We start from the raw sequence: 14,478 nt of genomic DNA, 5'->3' as shown, positions 1-14,478 counted from the left end.
TCATAACTTACAGCAAGGTCAGGGTTTGGCTGGGGCAGGACAATGGGATGGCTTCTCAGAAAGCAGAAAGGGAGAGCTCTGTTCTGTTATGACTTCATGGGGACCATAGGGGGTAAGGGATGGAAAGCAGGGACAGTTCTACTGTAGAATGACCACAGGGAGGGGGCAGCGGTGGGCCCAGAGATGCAGGTCAGGACAGATATCACCCCATTGGAGAAGCTGGAGAAATGGGCAGCTATCTACTATACATTGGAGGGAGTTTTTGTGTGTGTGTGCACGCATACTCCAGCTGGGGAACAGGCACCCCTCCCTCAGTTGTGCCCCCTGGTGCTGCAGCTGTCATGAGGAGGCACTGCTCACCTAGCCCCATGCTGCTGCCATGAGGGAGGGATGGGGTTGTACTCTCTCCCCAGGGCAGCCTGCATACAGAACCCCTCAGTCCCAACCCCACACCAGAGCAGTGATTAAAATGAAATAAAACTAAAACTGAGGTAAGGACCTGAGTAATGTCAGGTAAACTTTCTGGCTCTTTATAAAAGGGGCCGGCTTTTGAGCAGTGCAGTGAGAGAGTTCCTGCCCAAGAGATGCTGAAGTACAAGTTTCCTCTCGTTCCATTGCTGATTCTCTGTCTCTGTAGAGATGCACACCCTGTAAAGTCAGTGTGGGGTAACCTGGGATGCGAACTAGCGTCTCTAGGGAGCTGGGAGTAAAACCATAAAGGATAAAAGCCACAAAGACATTTAGGCACTCAGCCACCACTTTCTGCCACTGTGATTCTTAAGGTCTCTGTTCAGGTGCTGCCTAACCTTCTACACACCTAAATGTCCACTAGTAAAAGCCCTTCATTGCCTCACTTTCCACCAGTGAGTGCCCACAAAACTGCCCAAAGCCTGCTGACACCAAGCTTCTTAACACTGTAGCATGCCTAAGGCCTGGAGAAATTCTCAACCCAGGCCGTTTCCTGCCACTTTGCCTGCAGGGCCTGATTCCATGCGCATTCTCAGCACATGCCTCATTGGTGCATGAGCCAGCCGGGGTGACTCCAGCCAAAGAGCTTTACAGCAGACTAACTGTCATGTGCCCTACATGTATCCAATAGCTGAGATGCTCAGCTGGGATGTGTGGGCGCCTGTTTTCAAATTCCCATGCTGCTGCATTTGGAGCAGGGACTGCAAACTGTCCCCCTCACCTCCCGCCACCCAGTGTGCCCTTAGCTGCCAGCCGGTTGGATACTCAACGCTCGTTCAGGCTCCTGTCGCGTTGTTGCTGGCTTTTGTGCCGCTCATTTTAGGCACCTGATTGAAGGCTGTGAATTCCTCTGGGCAGCAGACCAGCTGACAGGCATGTGCGTAACTCCCGATGAGAAATGAAACATGGCAGCTGGGGTAGTTCAGCTGGTTCTAATCAAACCCCGCCCCCTCAGCGGCTGTTGCGGGGGGCATGCGCGTGCACACACACACACACACATACACATATCTGGACGGGCATGTGCACTGTTTTTCTGGTGGTGGCTTAGGGAATGACACGTCGCAGAGGAAGGCTGACTGGAACCCAGGTGCAGCATATTGGAGAAAAATGACAGCCCATTGGAAACGAAGGTATGAATTTGGGCGGGGGGGGGGGGTGTTACATTGGCTAGGCAGCAACACACTACTTTGTTTAACTACAACCCCCTATGCATTGCCAACCACCATTACTGAGTTGCCGCTTGCATTACAGGCTTGGGTTATACACCGCTTACGTCTAGCCATTAAGCATGGGCCAGCGTGCCTACTCATGAACAAACTGCGCTTTGCTATTAGCTGCTTTCTGTCTATGCGGCCCCGCTGCCCAATGGCATTTCAGCAACACTTATAATACAGCCTTAACCTCCCCCCGCCACCCCCAATTGGTGCTGGCCAGCTGTAATCCCTACCCTCTTAAAGGACAGGAAGCCTGTGAAAAGCCTATTTTTAAAAAAAAAAACTACTAGTGCTTTAAAAATTAGGACTGTTTGGATTTGCCAGTGGCTCAGAACAGCTGAGCACCAACTGCGAGAGGTGTGAGTATACTTAGGTACTATAGCCTGACGCACACTCTACTGAGAGCTAAATCAATGTAACTGCCCAGCAACAGCTGCTGCTTTTAAGCTAACGGCAGCTTCAGCCTGAACTAGCGAAGAAGAGGAGGCCGGTATGGTAGTTTAATTAGCAGCGTGTGGCCTGTAAGCCCTTGCATCATTGTCATCCATGTGTGGAATAAATGTTATGTGCACCAAGGCATGTAGCGATGTTCACCAGCATAGACACATGGCTGGTGGCTGTGGGTTTGCTACTAATCATCTGGGCAGCGACTGAAGCTCTCTTGAGTGGCTGCCCAAGCATAGTTTACAGGGCACACTGGGCTGGCGGACAGTAGTTCTGCTAATGTCCATTGACTGTTTGTGAACAGCATTAGCGGTGTGTAGCAGCAGCAATTTTTTTACCACCACACACACCCCTTGCATAATGCTTGATTAGGCTAAATTCTATAAACACTGCCCAGATATTTGATATTTAGGGTGCTGGCAAGGATGCGTAAACTACACTTAGGCCCAGTTGACAAAGGTGCTTGTGAAATGCAGACCCGCCCAGCCCCCCCATATTGCTTAAGGCTTATTGACTCTTCCAATGGTTTTCCATGCCGCCAGGACACTCTCTCTCTCTCTCTCTCCCTCTCTGTGTTTTGCTCCAACGACTCACTCAATCAGGTGTTAGCCTGAAGAGGGAAGGGCACACATAAGCCTCCTAGGATCAAAGTCAAGAGTATTAACCCAAGCGTGAGGCTCTAGTTAGGTGAATGCCAAGAACTCCTAAGGCTCTTGTGCCAAATGGAGTACGCTGGGCTTGACAAGCCAACTCTGTGCTTATTTTTGTCTGATTTGTGCTCATCTGTCTCTGGTGAAGGGCTTTCTTATTTGCAGGGAGGGAGGGACAATGTAATCTGAGTATAGCAGAAAAGTCACAGAGCTCAAGCTCGTGGCTAGGTGACTGCTTGTTGGGCTGAGAGCATGAGACATGGGGGCATTTGGGGGATAGGTGACAGGCGTGGTGCAGTGACAGCTCATGGAGGAGGTGGCGCTGTGGGAAGGGAGTGTGGGGGTGAAAGCGCCTGGGGATGGTACCAGGGCAATGGGTGGGCTTGGGATGAGCAGCACTTGTAAGCCTCATTCTCCCCTCTCACATGGGTGCCAGGATCTGGGTGGGACCTGGCCATGGCCCTTTAGTAGGTAGCTGAACTGCGCTCACATGCGAGCTAGCAGTGGGGGCCCTTATCCCTCCAGATGGATTACAGCCCATCTCTGCCTGTCCTCCATGTGAGCCCCTCTGGGTGGGCAGCGGAGAACTGGCACACTTGGACCAGGCCTCAAGAGCTCACACTGGCGCCATTGGAATGCGGAGCTGAGCACAGACATGTTGAGTGCAGATCACAGGCTTTCAAGTACAGTAGGGTCTCAGCATGAGTGAACCTAAGTTTTGCAAACAATTATTCGCTAGCGGCCTCTTCCCCAGGGCCCTGGGCAGGAGCCCCAGCAGCAGGGGGCCGCCCTATTCGCACACTTCGACATTCAAGAGGGTTCTCAACCTGGAACCCTCACGCATGCTAAGCCCCTACTCTGCTCAGGAGAGGCAAGCGAATTCCCACTGAGCGAGAGCACTGACATAGTTTGCCTGGCTCAGCTATTGTTGCAAGCTGCAGTGACCTCTACGGCCTCAGAGGTGTTCTCCCACAAATGAAATTCTTACACGGCGTGATGATGAAATGGGTCATGTGGCCTCTGTGCCTCCTGTCATGTGGAGTTGAACGTAGCAAGTCCACTGGCAATGATAACGTGATTAGAGCAGAACACCCAAGTCTACATTTGCTGGAGTTAAGACTTGCCCTCTGTTAAGAGACACAGCGCAGTACCAGCTGTTTATTCAGAGGCTCTTGAAATTCAGGGCACAGGGTAGGGCTAGTGAGTCAAACTGTGGGACAGGTGAGTGGGGTACTGGATGCTTGAGAAACCCCTTTTCCTTAAAATTCAGATTCTAACCGTTTTTGCCCACAGCTGGTTTCTAAAGGGCTAATGGCTAGTGGGACAGGCAGGGAGAGCTGGAAAGTGGGGGTGGGGGTGGGGGCAGCATGGTATGTTGCAGAGGATGTGGGACAAGCTTCCTTCACATAGAATAACTTTTAGCACATAAAAGTGTCAAGCTTTGGAATATAGACCACATCTGTGTTTTTCATCTTTATGCCCCTCAAGGCACGATACTTATCCCCAGTGGCCATTAACAAAGGTTTGCAAATAGCGGGAGGGGGAAGGGGTGAGCGCTAGCAGTCACCATTGAGTGATGCAGCATGAATCCTGCCACACCGGCTTGATTTTTTTTCTGCTTTGATATTGTAAGTGGTGTGGTGGATGGCAGGGTGCAAGGGACAGACTGCACCAGGACTTCAGCAAGTCTTGACACAGCGCAATGAGATGGTCTAAGCTGGAGAAATGCAGGCTCAGAAGTACCATTAAGTAGATACATCAGTGGCTGAACCACTTCAACCAAAGAGAAAGGAATGGAACGATGCTGGGTTGGAAGACGGAGTTCCACATGGATCTGTTCCGGGGCCAAGGCTATTTAACGTCTTTATTAATGAGCCAGCTGTAGGTATAGAGCACATCATGATCAAATTTCCATTCCACCCCTCTCCCCCCACTGCTGCCGCCTGCAAGCCAGCTGATCACAGGCGGCATGGGGTGGGGGAGGGGCAGTCAGAGCTGGAACTGTGCTGGAAGGCTGCTGCTGGGGGAGGTGGGGCTAAGTAATTTATCTGTAGGTGCTCCTGGAATATGCACTGAGTCGGGGGGGGGGGGTGGTCTCTGACCCAGCCACCACGCCAGGCAGGGACAGAGCCAGTGAGAGGAAGTGGCTTCAGCATGCACAGGTGTGCCTCTGCTTTGCTCCCTACCCGCCTCCCTCCCCAATATCGCATTCCACCGCCACCTCTGGTCCTGGGCGCTGGTACTGCTCTATTTGGCACTGGTTCAGCCTCTGCTGGACGGGACAGGCCTCTCCAATTTTGGTCAGCGCTGTACAGCCAGGCTGCAGAGAAAATGGAAAAGGTCCAGACCTGAATGACAGATGATCAAGGGGAGCGAAAGCAAAGCCAAAGAGGGAAGGGACTGGGTATGTTTAGCTGGGGCAAGAGGAGTTGAGTTGTAAGGGAGGACATGACACCCATCTTCCCAGGCTGCCACAAAAAAGATGGAGAAAAACTGTCCTCGCTGGCCCCCTACGGCCAGGACAAGAGGCAGGGCCTTCAAACTACAGACTAGCAAGTTAACCTCAGGCAAAAACAGCTTACCTGTAAGAACCAGTGATGGGTTAGCCACTGGGGCCCATGTCCTGGAGTTCCAGCCAGTGTTACCAGCAAAAGCACAGAGCCCTGCTCACCAGGGGATGCACACGCACACTAGGCAGAAGCGACAGGGCAGCAGAGGAAGCCTGGCACTTAAGGCTGCTCTCCAGAAGAAGCACCCGCACAACCTTAGCTTTCCACAGAAGTCCAGGGACGTGAGGACAGCACCACACCACACTCCCTGCAGTCTTGGGGCTGAAATGGGTGGCCGGGGGGGAGGCAGGACCCTGGGTGGCATCACCGGTGGATTGGGGACAGCATTGTATGGAGGAGGGGGCTCCTGCTTGCTCTGGTCCAGGACCCCTCAAGCCATCTCTGGCAGGAACAGCAGGACAACAGATAAACTGCTTTAGAAAGCACTTGCCCTGGCGAGGCCAAAGAGCTGTAGGCAATTAAGCCTACCCGACCCACGTAGCACCCCGAAGACCTGCCTTTCTGCCCTACCTGAAACCATCAGGATGCTGGGGATGGGGAGGGGGAGTAAACTCCAGCCCATGGCCCTGGGCTTGAGCCCACCAGTGGCAACAGGCAGCCTGGACTGTTGCCTGGGAGGGGGCGGCGGGGTGGCTTGAACAGGCAGGCCAGAGCTTCTCCTGCTGTGTATAGGGAGTTTTTGGAGCTCCACTGGGCAGGCCTTGGACAGCCAGGCTGGGGTGGCCTCCCCGAAGGGGGGGGGGGGGGGGCACCCAGACCCCATGTGCCCCTGTTTTGAGTGGCTTAGACAGAGCAAATCCTACATCTTGGGGCGGGGGTGGGGGGGAACAACGTTAAACTGGACGACCTTGTAGTCCCGTCTAACCCTATGGTTTTAGGCGCTAGCATCCCAGTCAGCATAACTGAGAACCAAGCGTTAGCGAAGTTTGATTATGTGGGCATGCACCTTAATGCTGCATCCCTGGAGCCAGCCACAGGAAGCTAGGAGCTTGCCCTACCCCTGCGTTTGCTGCGTTAGATGTAGCCGTACTGAAAGAGCGAGGAACAGGTTGGGAGAGTTTGGAAGAGCAGTGACCGATACAAGGTGAGCCGGGGGGGGGGGGGGGGGGAAACGGGACTGTACCCTTCCCTCAGGCCCAGGTGTGCTATCAAAGGTAAACGGGGTGTGTGTGTGTGTGTGTGTGAGAGAGAGAGAGAGAGCGCGCGCGAGCGAGCGCGATCACTTCAACACTGTCTTGTGTAGATGCCAGTAGAGGGGCAGACAGGGCATCCTGTCAAGGGGATAGTTAGTGGTTAAGTGAGGGGCATGTCTGGCCTGTGAGCTGACTGAAGAGTAAGTGGAAAATCTGCTGTTGGGTGCTATTGTGTGTGGTAAGAGGTAGGGGTAGTTAAAATTTGGCAGTGGTGGTTTTCATTCGTGTCCATTTTGGGCAGGTATGGCTAGCGGCTGTTCAGTACATTGCAGTCACAGCAGAGGCACACTAGCTTTCAAGGCAGTGGCCGCAGCCCGGTGGATTTTCGAGTACTGACCGCCCAGCTTTAATCAAAAAATTCACCTTGCTCTGAAGCGCTGCCGTCTGCTCTGACTATTGGCAACCTGGAATGCAATCTTGCTGTGCCTTGACAGCGACCTACGTCAACACTGAAAGGTACACTCTGGTGGCTACTTTGGGAACAGCAGTAGCCTGGTGTGCAGAGCAAGCAGCTACCTTGAGGCTTTTTTCTAACTCGCACTTCAGAGACTGAGACGGTCCCTCAGCCTCTCGCTCTGTGTACCTGTTGGACAGATGAAAGAAGGGAGAAGCTGAGGAAATGGCTCTTCTGGAGTCACACTGTTCTAGCGTAACCAACAGAACTAACACTCACATACATTCATCTGTAAGTACAGGTTGAACTTCTCGCTCTTGGGACTTGACCAGCGCTGGGCAAGAGAATTTGCTGGCCCATAGTAGGTCACTGCTGTCGCGCAGCATTACCAACACTTTAACCACTTACTGGCCTCTTAGAAGCCATCTGAGGTAAATTGCTACTAAATAACAGCACAGAGCACTGAGAGCCAGGACTAGTGGCTGGAAACAGACTTTATGGGACTCTGGGCTGTACCGATGATAAGTGCCCATCCAGCGAACTAAAACGATGGCAGGTTATAGATGTTGCTGGACAAGAGAGCGCTGGACTCGAGAGGTTCAACCCGTACTGCACTGCAAGCAGGAGACAGACCGCACTGTGTGCATTTAGCGCTTTACTTCCACTAATAAATTAACCCTGTAATGTGAGTATTGCTATAGCACTTGTTTTCTTGGGCAGTGGGGTAGAAGAGGGTAGAGGTGAGATTTACAAAGGGACTTAGGTGCCTGAAGTCCAATATTAAGGCACCACTGTCTAAACCACTGCACAGCTGCTACCTCAGTCCCCACAGCCCTCCACATTTCTCCACCTATCTTGCCTGGAAGGTCCAATCCAAGAACCATGCTCAGAGCTCACCTAACATGGGAATGACAAACGGGCAAGCACAGGTGGAACTGCGCTCGCTGCCTGTGTTGGGCGTGTCATTCTGTGCACTGTGTAAGAGCCAAGTGCTACGGGAAATGCCTGGCAGATTTTTCCCCCCCTAGAGAAAAAGGTGGTGGAACTCAAGCGCCAACTCCCCCCAGCCCTACACAGGGCCCGAGCCACCCTCTTCAGCAGCTGAACCACCCACTGGGGGACCAGAGCCACCCTCCCAGTGGGGCCTGAGCTGCCCCACTAGGCAGCTTAATTGCCCTGAGCAGGGCCCAAGCCACCCCTGGTTCCCCAGAGCCAGGTACCTCCAGCCTGCCCCGCATCCCCCAACAACTGACTGCCCTTCCGGTATGGGCCGAGGGCCGGTGATACTTTTTTAAGTCACTAACAGTCCTACTCACAACAGCTTCATTCGTAACTAAATAAACATGCAGAGCTCTACTGCCTCGGTCTTAATCTCTGTCTGGCCAGGGTTTGACATACCTAAAAATGTCCAAACACAGGTTGAACCTCTTTTTCCACGGTGAATCAGCTGGTCCCAGGACAGCACAGCGCGAGGAGGCACCCCATGGCACAACAAACAGCTACTGGACCAGCTGCCTGTGTGCTGTTATGGGGCGCATAGTGCATGTGGAGCGGGTGATTGTGCTGAATAAGCGAGGAACCCATTGCCACTCACTGATGTCCCGTCCCCCACCCCCGCCGCCTATGCTCCAGCCCCTGCCCAGAGCTTGAGGACAGTGCCCAGGATCTAGGTTTTGTTGTAGGGTAGCAATTGTCCCAACAGCTGAGGAGTAGGGGATGGGTATTATCAGGCACCTGGCCTACCTCACCCCAAATCCCCAGTGCTGTTCTGCTCTATGGCTGTTCCAAAAGGGGAGCTGCACCTGGGGGAGATGCAGCCACCTCTGGGGTGGGACAAGCTGGAGTCATGGGGGCAGTGCCCCCCCCCCCCCCCCATGTGAGCGTGATGCTCACCACCTGCCCTGCACTTATCCTGCCCTGGCCCGCGGGCAGGCTAGGCCACCAGGTGTGTGCTCACAAGCACCAAGGCACCAGCTTGAGGCCTGGCAAACTCTCCCCCACAGAGACCCATGAGGGGAGAGGGAGAAGCTCACTGTGGGGCAGGATGCCTGGTGCAGCTGCTTTCACACTGTCCCTTGGCGAAGACCTTCAGTTCACCCCACACCCCAGCATGGCACCACTCTTCCTTTAGGCCAGGCCCTGTCACAGCAGCCTCAGGGCTCCAGCCCATGAGCTCTGACTGGTGTGTCCTCCTGAGCTACACCCCAGGGGGAGACCTGGCTGCTCTCCCCTTTGCAGTGACACCCAGCAGCGTTTTCACTTCTGTTTCACAGCCCAGCAAGGCCTGAAGGCAGCAAGAACTGAGCTTCAAGCATCATCTGTTCTGGTCGCGTCACAATTCACCCGCCCATCCCTAAACCTGTCCCTGACTTAGCCCAAACTCCCTCACCTGCTGGCTGTGTCTCTGACTTCCACCTTCCCTGGGGAGAGCCCCCAGCTTCTTCCCACAGCCCACCCTCCTCCTCCACCTCCCAGCACAGTCCCTCCTTCACCCTCCCCGCTGAGAGGCTGAGTAGCCTCCCTAAGGGATACTGGTTGGTAGGGGTCATGCCCTGAACTGGACTGCCCATTGCTTCCCACATTTTTGTTTTCCACTGATACGGGGCTGCCTTGCTGGTTAGTCTTTAACGAACTGCTCAGACGAATAGGTGACCCGCCTGCTACGTTTCTATGCTAGCTCTGGGAGCAAACTTAACTCTGTTTTCCCCCCACCAGGGTAGCCTGTAAAATCATGGGGAAACTGAGGCACACCTATGCCTCATAAAAAACATTAGAGAGCATTCCCACTTTGTCACATCCCCCTCTCTTCACTCACTGCTTCCCCAGGCATGGCTGAGCCAGGCTGGACAGGGGCTGGGGGAAGCGTTAATGGGCGCATGGGGCAGCAGACTTAACTAGGGCACAGACAGGTGGCCCTGCTGTAGTTTCTGAATGTGACTGGGCCTCCTCCTGGCCCCCGCTCCCTGGGCACATGGTCAGTATGGCCCCATGAGATGGTCTGTTTTTGGGCACTCTGAACAAGCTATTTCCATAGCAGTGTTAGTTCCTCCTCCTCCAGGGTCCCCTCAACCCTGATGCACCCTGTGGCTTGGCGTGGTGGAACTCCCTTCCCCCACATCTGTCCCCCCTACCCTGCCTCCTGGCATAGGGCTCAGGGGTTCCTGGGTCCCAGGCCAAAGGGATCTGAGAAGTGCAGTGTCTCTTTTCACTCCCTGTGCGTGTGGAAGGGGGTAGCCCCGGCCACAGCACAGCTGCAGCAGCCTGCACTCGGGGGGAAGGGGGAATGCAGCCACCCAGGAGGACACTCCCCACCCCAGCAGAAAAAGGTGCTGGGAGGAGCTGCTGCTGCTGCCAGACACACACACAGACCACACCAGCCTTGGGACAGTGCTAGGGGACTCAGCACTGGAGAGGCCAGCTGGGCCCCTTTGCTCACCCTGAGCTCCTGCACGGCAGAAACTCTCACCCCCTTGCCCTGTGCTGAGCCCTATGGCTGGGGTGTGATAGCAGTGCTCAGCCTCCTACAGCTCCCCAGCCCCAGCCCAGGCTGAAGTCTAAGGCACTGGTCTTAACAACATTGTAAAGGCGTACTCCTTTCTGTGTTCAACACACCCTGTACTAGTTCAGTCAGACGATCAATATGTCATTCAATGCTAAGTCAAGCTGCAAGGGCAGGAGAGAACTCCTTGTTTAATTCTGATAGCACTGAAAAACCTAATCATTTTATTCCATACCAGCAAAGGGACAGCTTCCTTTAATTGTTTTATATATCCTTAAAAGTGTAACTGCATTCTGGGGGGCAGAAAGAGGCAGGCAAACCTGCTCTTGCTCTCTTCATTAGCTCTTCCACTGCTGACCAACTTAAGTTAATGCTACAGTTTAGAGGAAACCCCACTTTCAAAAGCATCCTTCTTCCTCATATTTTTCAGGAAGAAGGATTCTTTTCAAAACAGGGTTTGTTTTCAAAGGAAACCCATCTACACTATTTTCTCCTCCCCAAAAAAGAGTACTTCCGGAACAGCAAGTGGCCGCCACTATGCAAATGAGGTGTGTGATATGTAAATCAGCACCTCATTTGCATTTCTGAGCAGCCACATTTGCAGTCCCCTTCCAAAAGGGGAACATAGTGCAGCTGCAGCCTAAGTGTACTGTGACATTTTTGTAAGCAAACAGTTTAAGGTGAAACTTGGGGCTATGCAAGACAAATCAGATTTCTGAAAGTAGTTCTGAAAGTAGTATAGTAGTCTGGAAAGGCCGAGAACCAGAGCATCAACCCACTTGAATGTTGCTCCAATATTATCAAAATTACTGCTCATCACAAATCAATTTCAGTTTTACTGCAACAATTTACGTATTAATCACCTTGATATTTACAATAGAACTGTGAAAAAACATTAGTGTCCATAGATACTAATCCAGGGGAAGGCCCAGCAGAAGATATATCCTTCCAGCTGCTGATGACTACAAATTCTCACACCAAATGTGCTGGGGTCCCACAATGTTTGTGCCACAAATCAATAGCTTTGCTGACTATTGCATCAGTGTTATCTTGAGGAATCTACAAAAGAGAAGAAAAAGGTTTAACCTAAGTAGTCAAAGATGCGCACAGGCAGGCGTTACCTCTACATCATCAATGATTTTGCATAGATCTAAAGTACTCACGTATGACTAGCTTGGCCCCCAGCTCTGAGAGAAACAATATGTATATTTTTCCACATAGAGGGAGCTTTCAATCACCTCCACAAAGAGTGCTTTTTGAGGAGGGAGGAAGGAATTTGAAAAAATTAATATAGCCTGAAGCTATACTAAGTTTTCTACAGAAATCCTTCTGTAGCACATGAACATGAGTAGGATTCAATGCCAAACAAGATGACACATGGTAGTGCTAGAAGCATTGATGGTCCATGCAGAAAGCCTACTGCCTCTGTGGATGTCTGGAAACCTCCATTTATTCAACAGGGCGAGAGGGTAGGAAGGGACCCAAGAAACCTCCAAGAGAACAATTTGGGGATATTTAAAAGAGAGGGATTCCCCTTTATGGATTTTTCTGAATGTGGTTATCATTCTAGCCTCTAAAGGTAAAAGTTTACATCACCCATTCCTAAAACCCTGGACAACCACCTCCATGGATTCTTTTGTTACTAAAAGTTAGTATCACTGTAATGATGATGACAGCTATTAAAACAATGGAAAAATTAACAAAAATACAAACACAGATTTTCTGCATTAAACCCACAATCAGAATGTAAACCTGCCTGATCCCCTTTGGTTTTCATATTACCCCAGTTCTCAGAAGTGAGTAATGTTATGTAACTCATTTTTAAATAACTTTTTTATCTTAATTGAGTTAACAAGAGATTTTAAAAGGTTTTTGTTTTAAACTGTACATATTTTGCTACACCACCAAAGGTGCTGCATGGACAGCATGAGTACTCACATTTTCCAGAAACTCTGTGATCTTCTCTGCATTAGTCATGGCCATTAACTTCATTTTAAAGGTTAATAAAATCTCCAGAGCAACAAAAACAAGAATTTTGCAGGATCCACTGATAACTTTGTCCCAAACCCTAAAATAATAAGAAGCAAAGTCAACGAACCATATCAATCTGTTCTATTCATTGCAAACAGTCACTTTTCTAGATAGTTTCCATGAATACAGAGATGTGCTAAATTACACATGCAGTACCTGTACCATTTATGTTCTGAATAAGGAACGCAAATGTTACAAGTTAATGACTTCTACTAAATCTCTAAAATGGATTAAGGGCAGAGAAGCACAGCAGTAATGTCCGCTGCTGCCAAGCTTACACAAAGACCCCCATTAGCAATAACAGATACAGACATTCAGCATTTTAGACAACTGTAAGCTAAAATTTAACAAGCAGATCTTTTCTAGTAAATTTAATTATGACACATGGACGACTGTTGGAACAGTATCAGTGACAATGAGGTTTTTTCCTGGTGCCAAGAAAAGGAGCAAAATTAGCATACCTATCAAGCCATCTGCCAAATAGTTCAAACTAAAAAAGTTCAGAAATGAAGTGCTAAGCTGACTGAACAAGTATACCTACCATGGCCAAGTGTTCCCAGCCATTGTGTGAGAACTGTAGCTGATATCAAAGTAGTATCACCAATTATGTTTCTGCAAATAAGTATACACAAATAACAGCTACTGACCCTTCCAGCTCCCTCTCTCTCACAGCTACACCCCCTAGCACAATGAATAAAGGCATAGATGTACTAATGACAACATTAGATTGGAACGTGAATTGTAAATTTCCAAGAGTTGCAAGAAGTTTTGCTGTAAGACTTCTTAAAACAATCCCTCTCTTGCAATTTTTCGACCTTCATTATCATAGCTTCTGATATCACCATTTGTGCTTATTCTCCAATCACTGTAAAATCCTTACAGCACATGAATTTCTACAAAGTCATAAAATCCTCAGGCCTACTTCATACATCACAAGTCAGGAAGAAAAAGGTACAAGCCAGTTCATAGTGCCCCAGATGTTTACTTCCCAGACATTGGAAGTACAATCTTCCCCCGCTTTACGAGGGTAATTCGTTCCTGAAAAACTCCTCTTAGGGCGAATTTTTGTACGTCGAAAATGTAATTACCATCAATTTCAATGGGAAAAAATGTTATGCGTTCCTGAGCCCCAAAATTTACATCCATTTATGCTAAAACACCACCAAATCCCATTAAAATGAAAACAATTACTTCAATAGTTAACATTAGTTATCATAACACAACTTAACAAGGCATTTTCCCTTCCTTAATTACTCTACAATATGTCTGTTTACCTGCAGAGACAGGGGAACGGAAATCAAAGAGCGCTTGGGAGGGGGGCGCAAAGCCAGGTAGCTGCCCGCAGCTGCAGAAGCGGGGCTGGTACAAGGGGGCGGGCAGGGCAGAGCAGGGCACAGGGAGGCAGCCCAGCCTGAGTGCAGCTTAGGTTAAGTGGGGAGGGGGCAGTGTCAGGGGCTGGCCGTGCAGGGAGCTAGACAGGCACAGGAGGCCCCCAGTCGGCAAGGGGTGATGCCTCGCTCGTGCGGGGCTGCGCAGCGGAGAGGCCCTGCCAGCAGCGGCCGAGGCGCTAAATGCGAGGGAACACCACAGGTGGCAAGCGGTGCCCAAGGCACAGCTGTGCAAGGCAGGCAGCAGCTGCCCCTAGCCACCCAGGGAGCGAGCGGCAGGGGTGGGGCCGGGATGGGCTGCACGCCCAGCAGCCACGTCTCGCGGCAGCACCTGGGAGCCCGCGGCTGCCGGCTGGGCTGGGGCACGCCGCTGCTGCAGAGCTGAGGCCGAGACCCAGACCAGCCACAGGTAAAGGCTGGGCCGGGAGCTCTGAGAGACCTCCGCTGGGTGGGATGCAGCTGCAGGCAGCTGTTGCCTGGAACTGCAGCCTCTCTCCCGCTGCAGGGCTTTCGCATCCCACTGAGGCGCACAAAATTGAAATTGGTCCTTGTAAGGTCGAGGAATGCCTCGTAAGATGAGGTAAGGGTTTTAAATCAAACTCCTTGAAAACCTGAATTCTCATAACC

General features: G+C 51.2%; 1 protein-coding gene across 2 annotated transcripts in view; it reads right to left on the bottom strand.

Moving 5' to 3' along the window:
* Positions 1 to 4,654: 4,654 nt before the first annotated feature.
* TBC1D7 (TBC1 domain family member 7) overlaps positions 4,655 to 14,478 on the bottom strand; it is a 33,083-nt gene continuing 23,259 nt past the window's right edge. The window contains exons 7-10 of one of the 2 annotated variants that reach the window (XR_012644500.1): positions 12,371 to 12,500; positions 11,296 to 11,491; positions 6,903 to 7,122; positions 4,655 to 5,096 (exon numbers count right to left, since the gene is read on the bottom strand). Coding sequence is in view for 1 of the 2 variants with exons in the window: in XM_074987670.1 (XP_074843771.1) it covers positions 11,405 to 11,491; positions 12,371 to 12,500 (217 nt within the window). In the remaining variant the exon portion in view is untranslated. Of the gene's footprint in view, positions 5,097 to 6,902; positions 7,123 to 10,604; positions 11,492 to 12,370; positions 12,501 to 14,478 lie in introns of those variants that run through there. The other variant, XM_074987670.1, reaches the window with a different exon arrangement.

Source organism: Carettochelys insculpta, chromosome 2 (genome assembly GCF_033958435.1).
Source record: "Carettochelys insculpta isolate YL-2023 chromosome 2, ASM3395843v1, whole genome shotgun sequence".
NCBI classification, from domain to species: domain Eukaryota; kingdom Metazoa; phylum Chordata; order Testudines; family Carettochelyidae; genus Carettochelys; species Carettochelys insculpta.
Note: the sequence above shows the minus strand (reverse complement) of the source record. Positions and strands in the feature narration are given on the sequence as shown.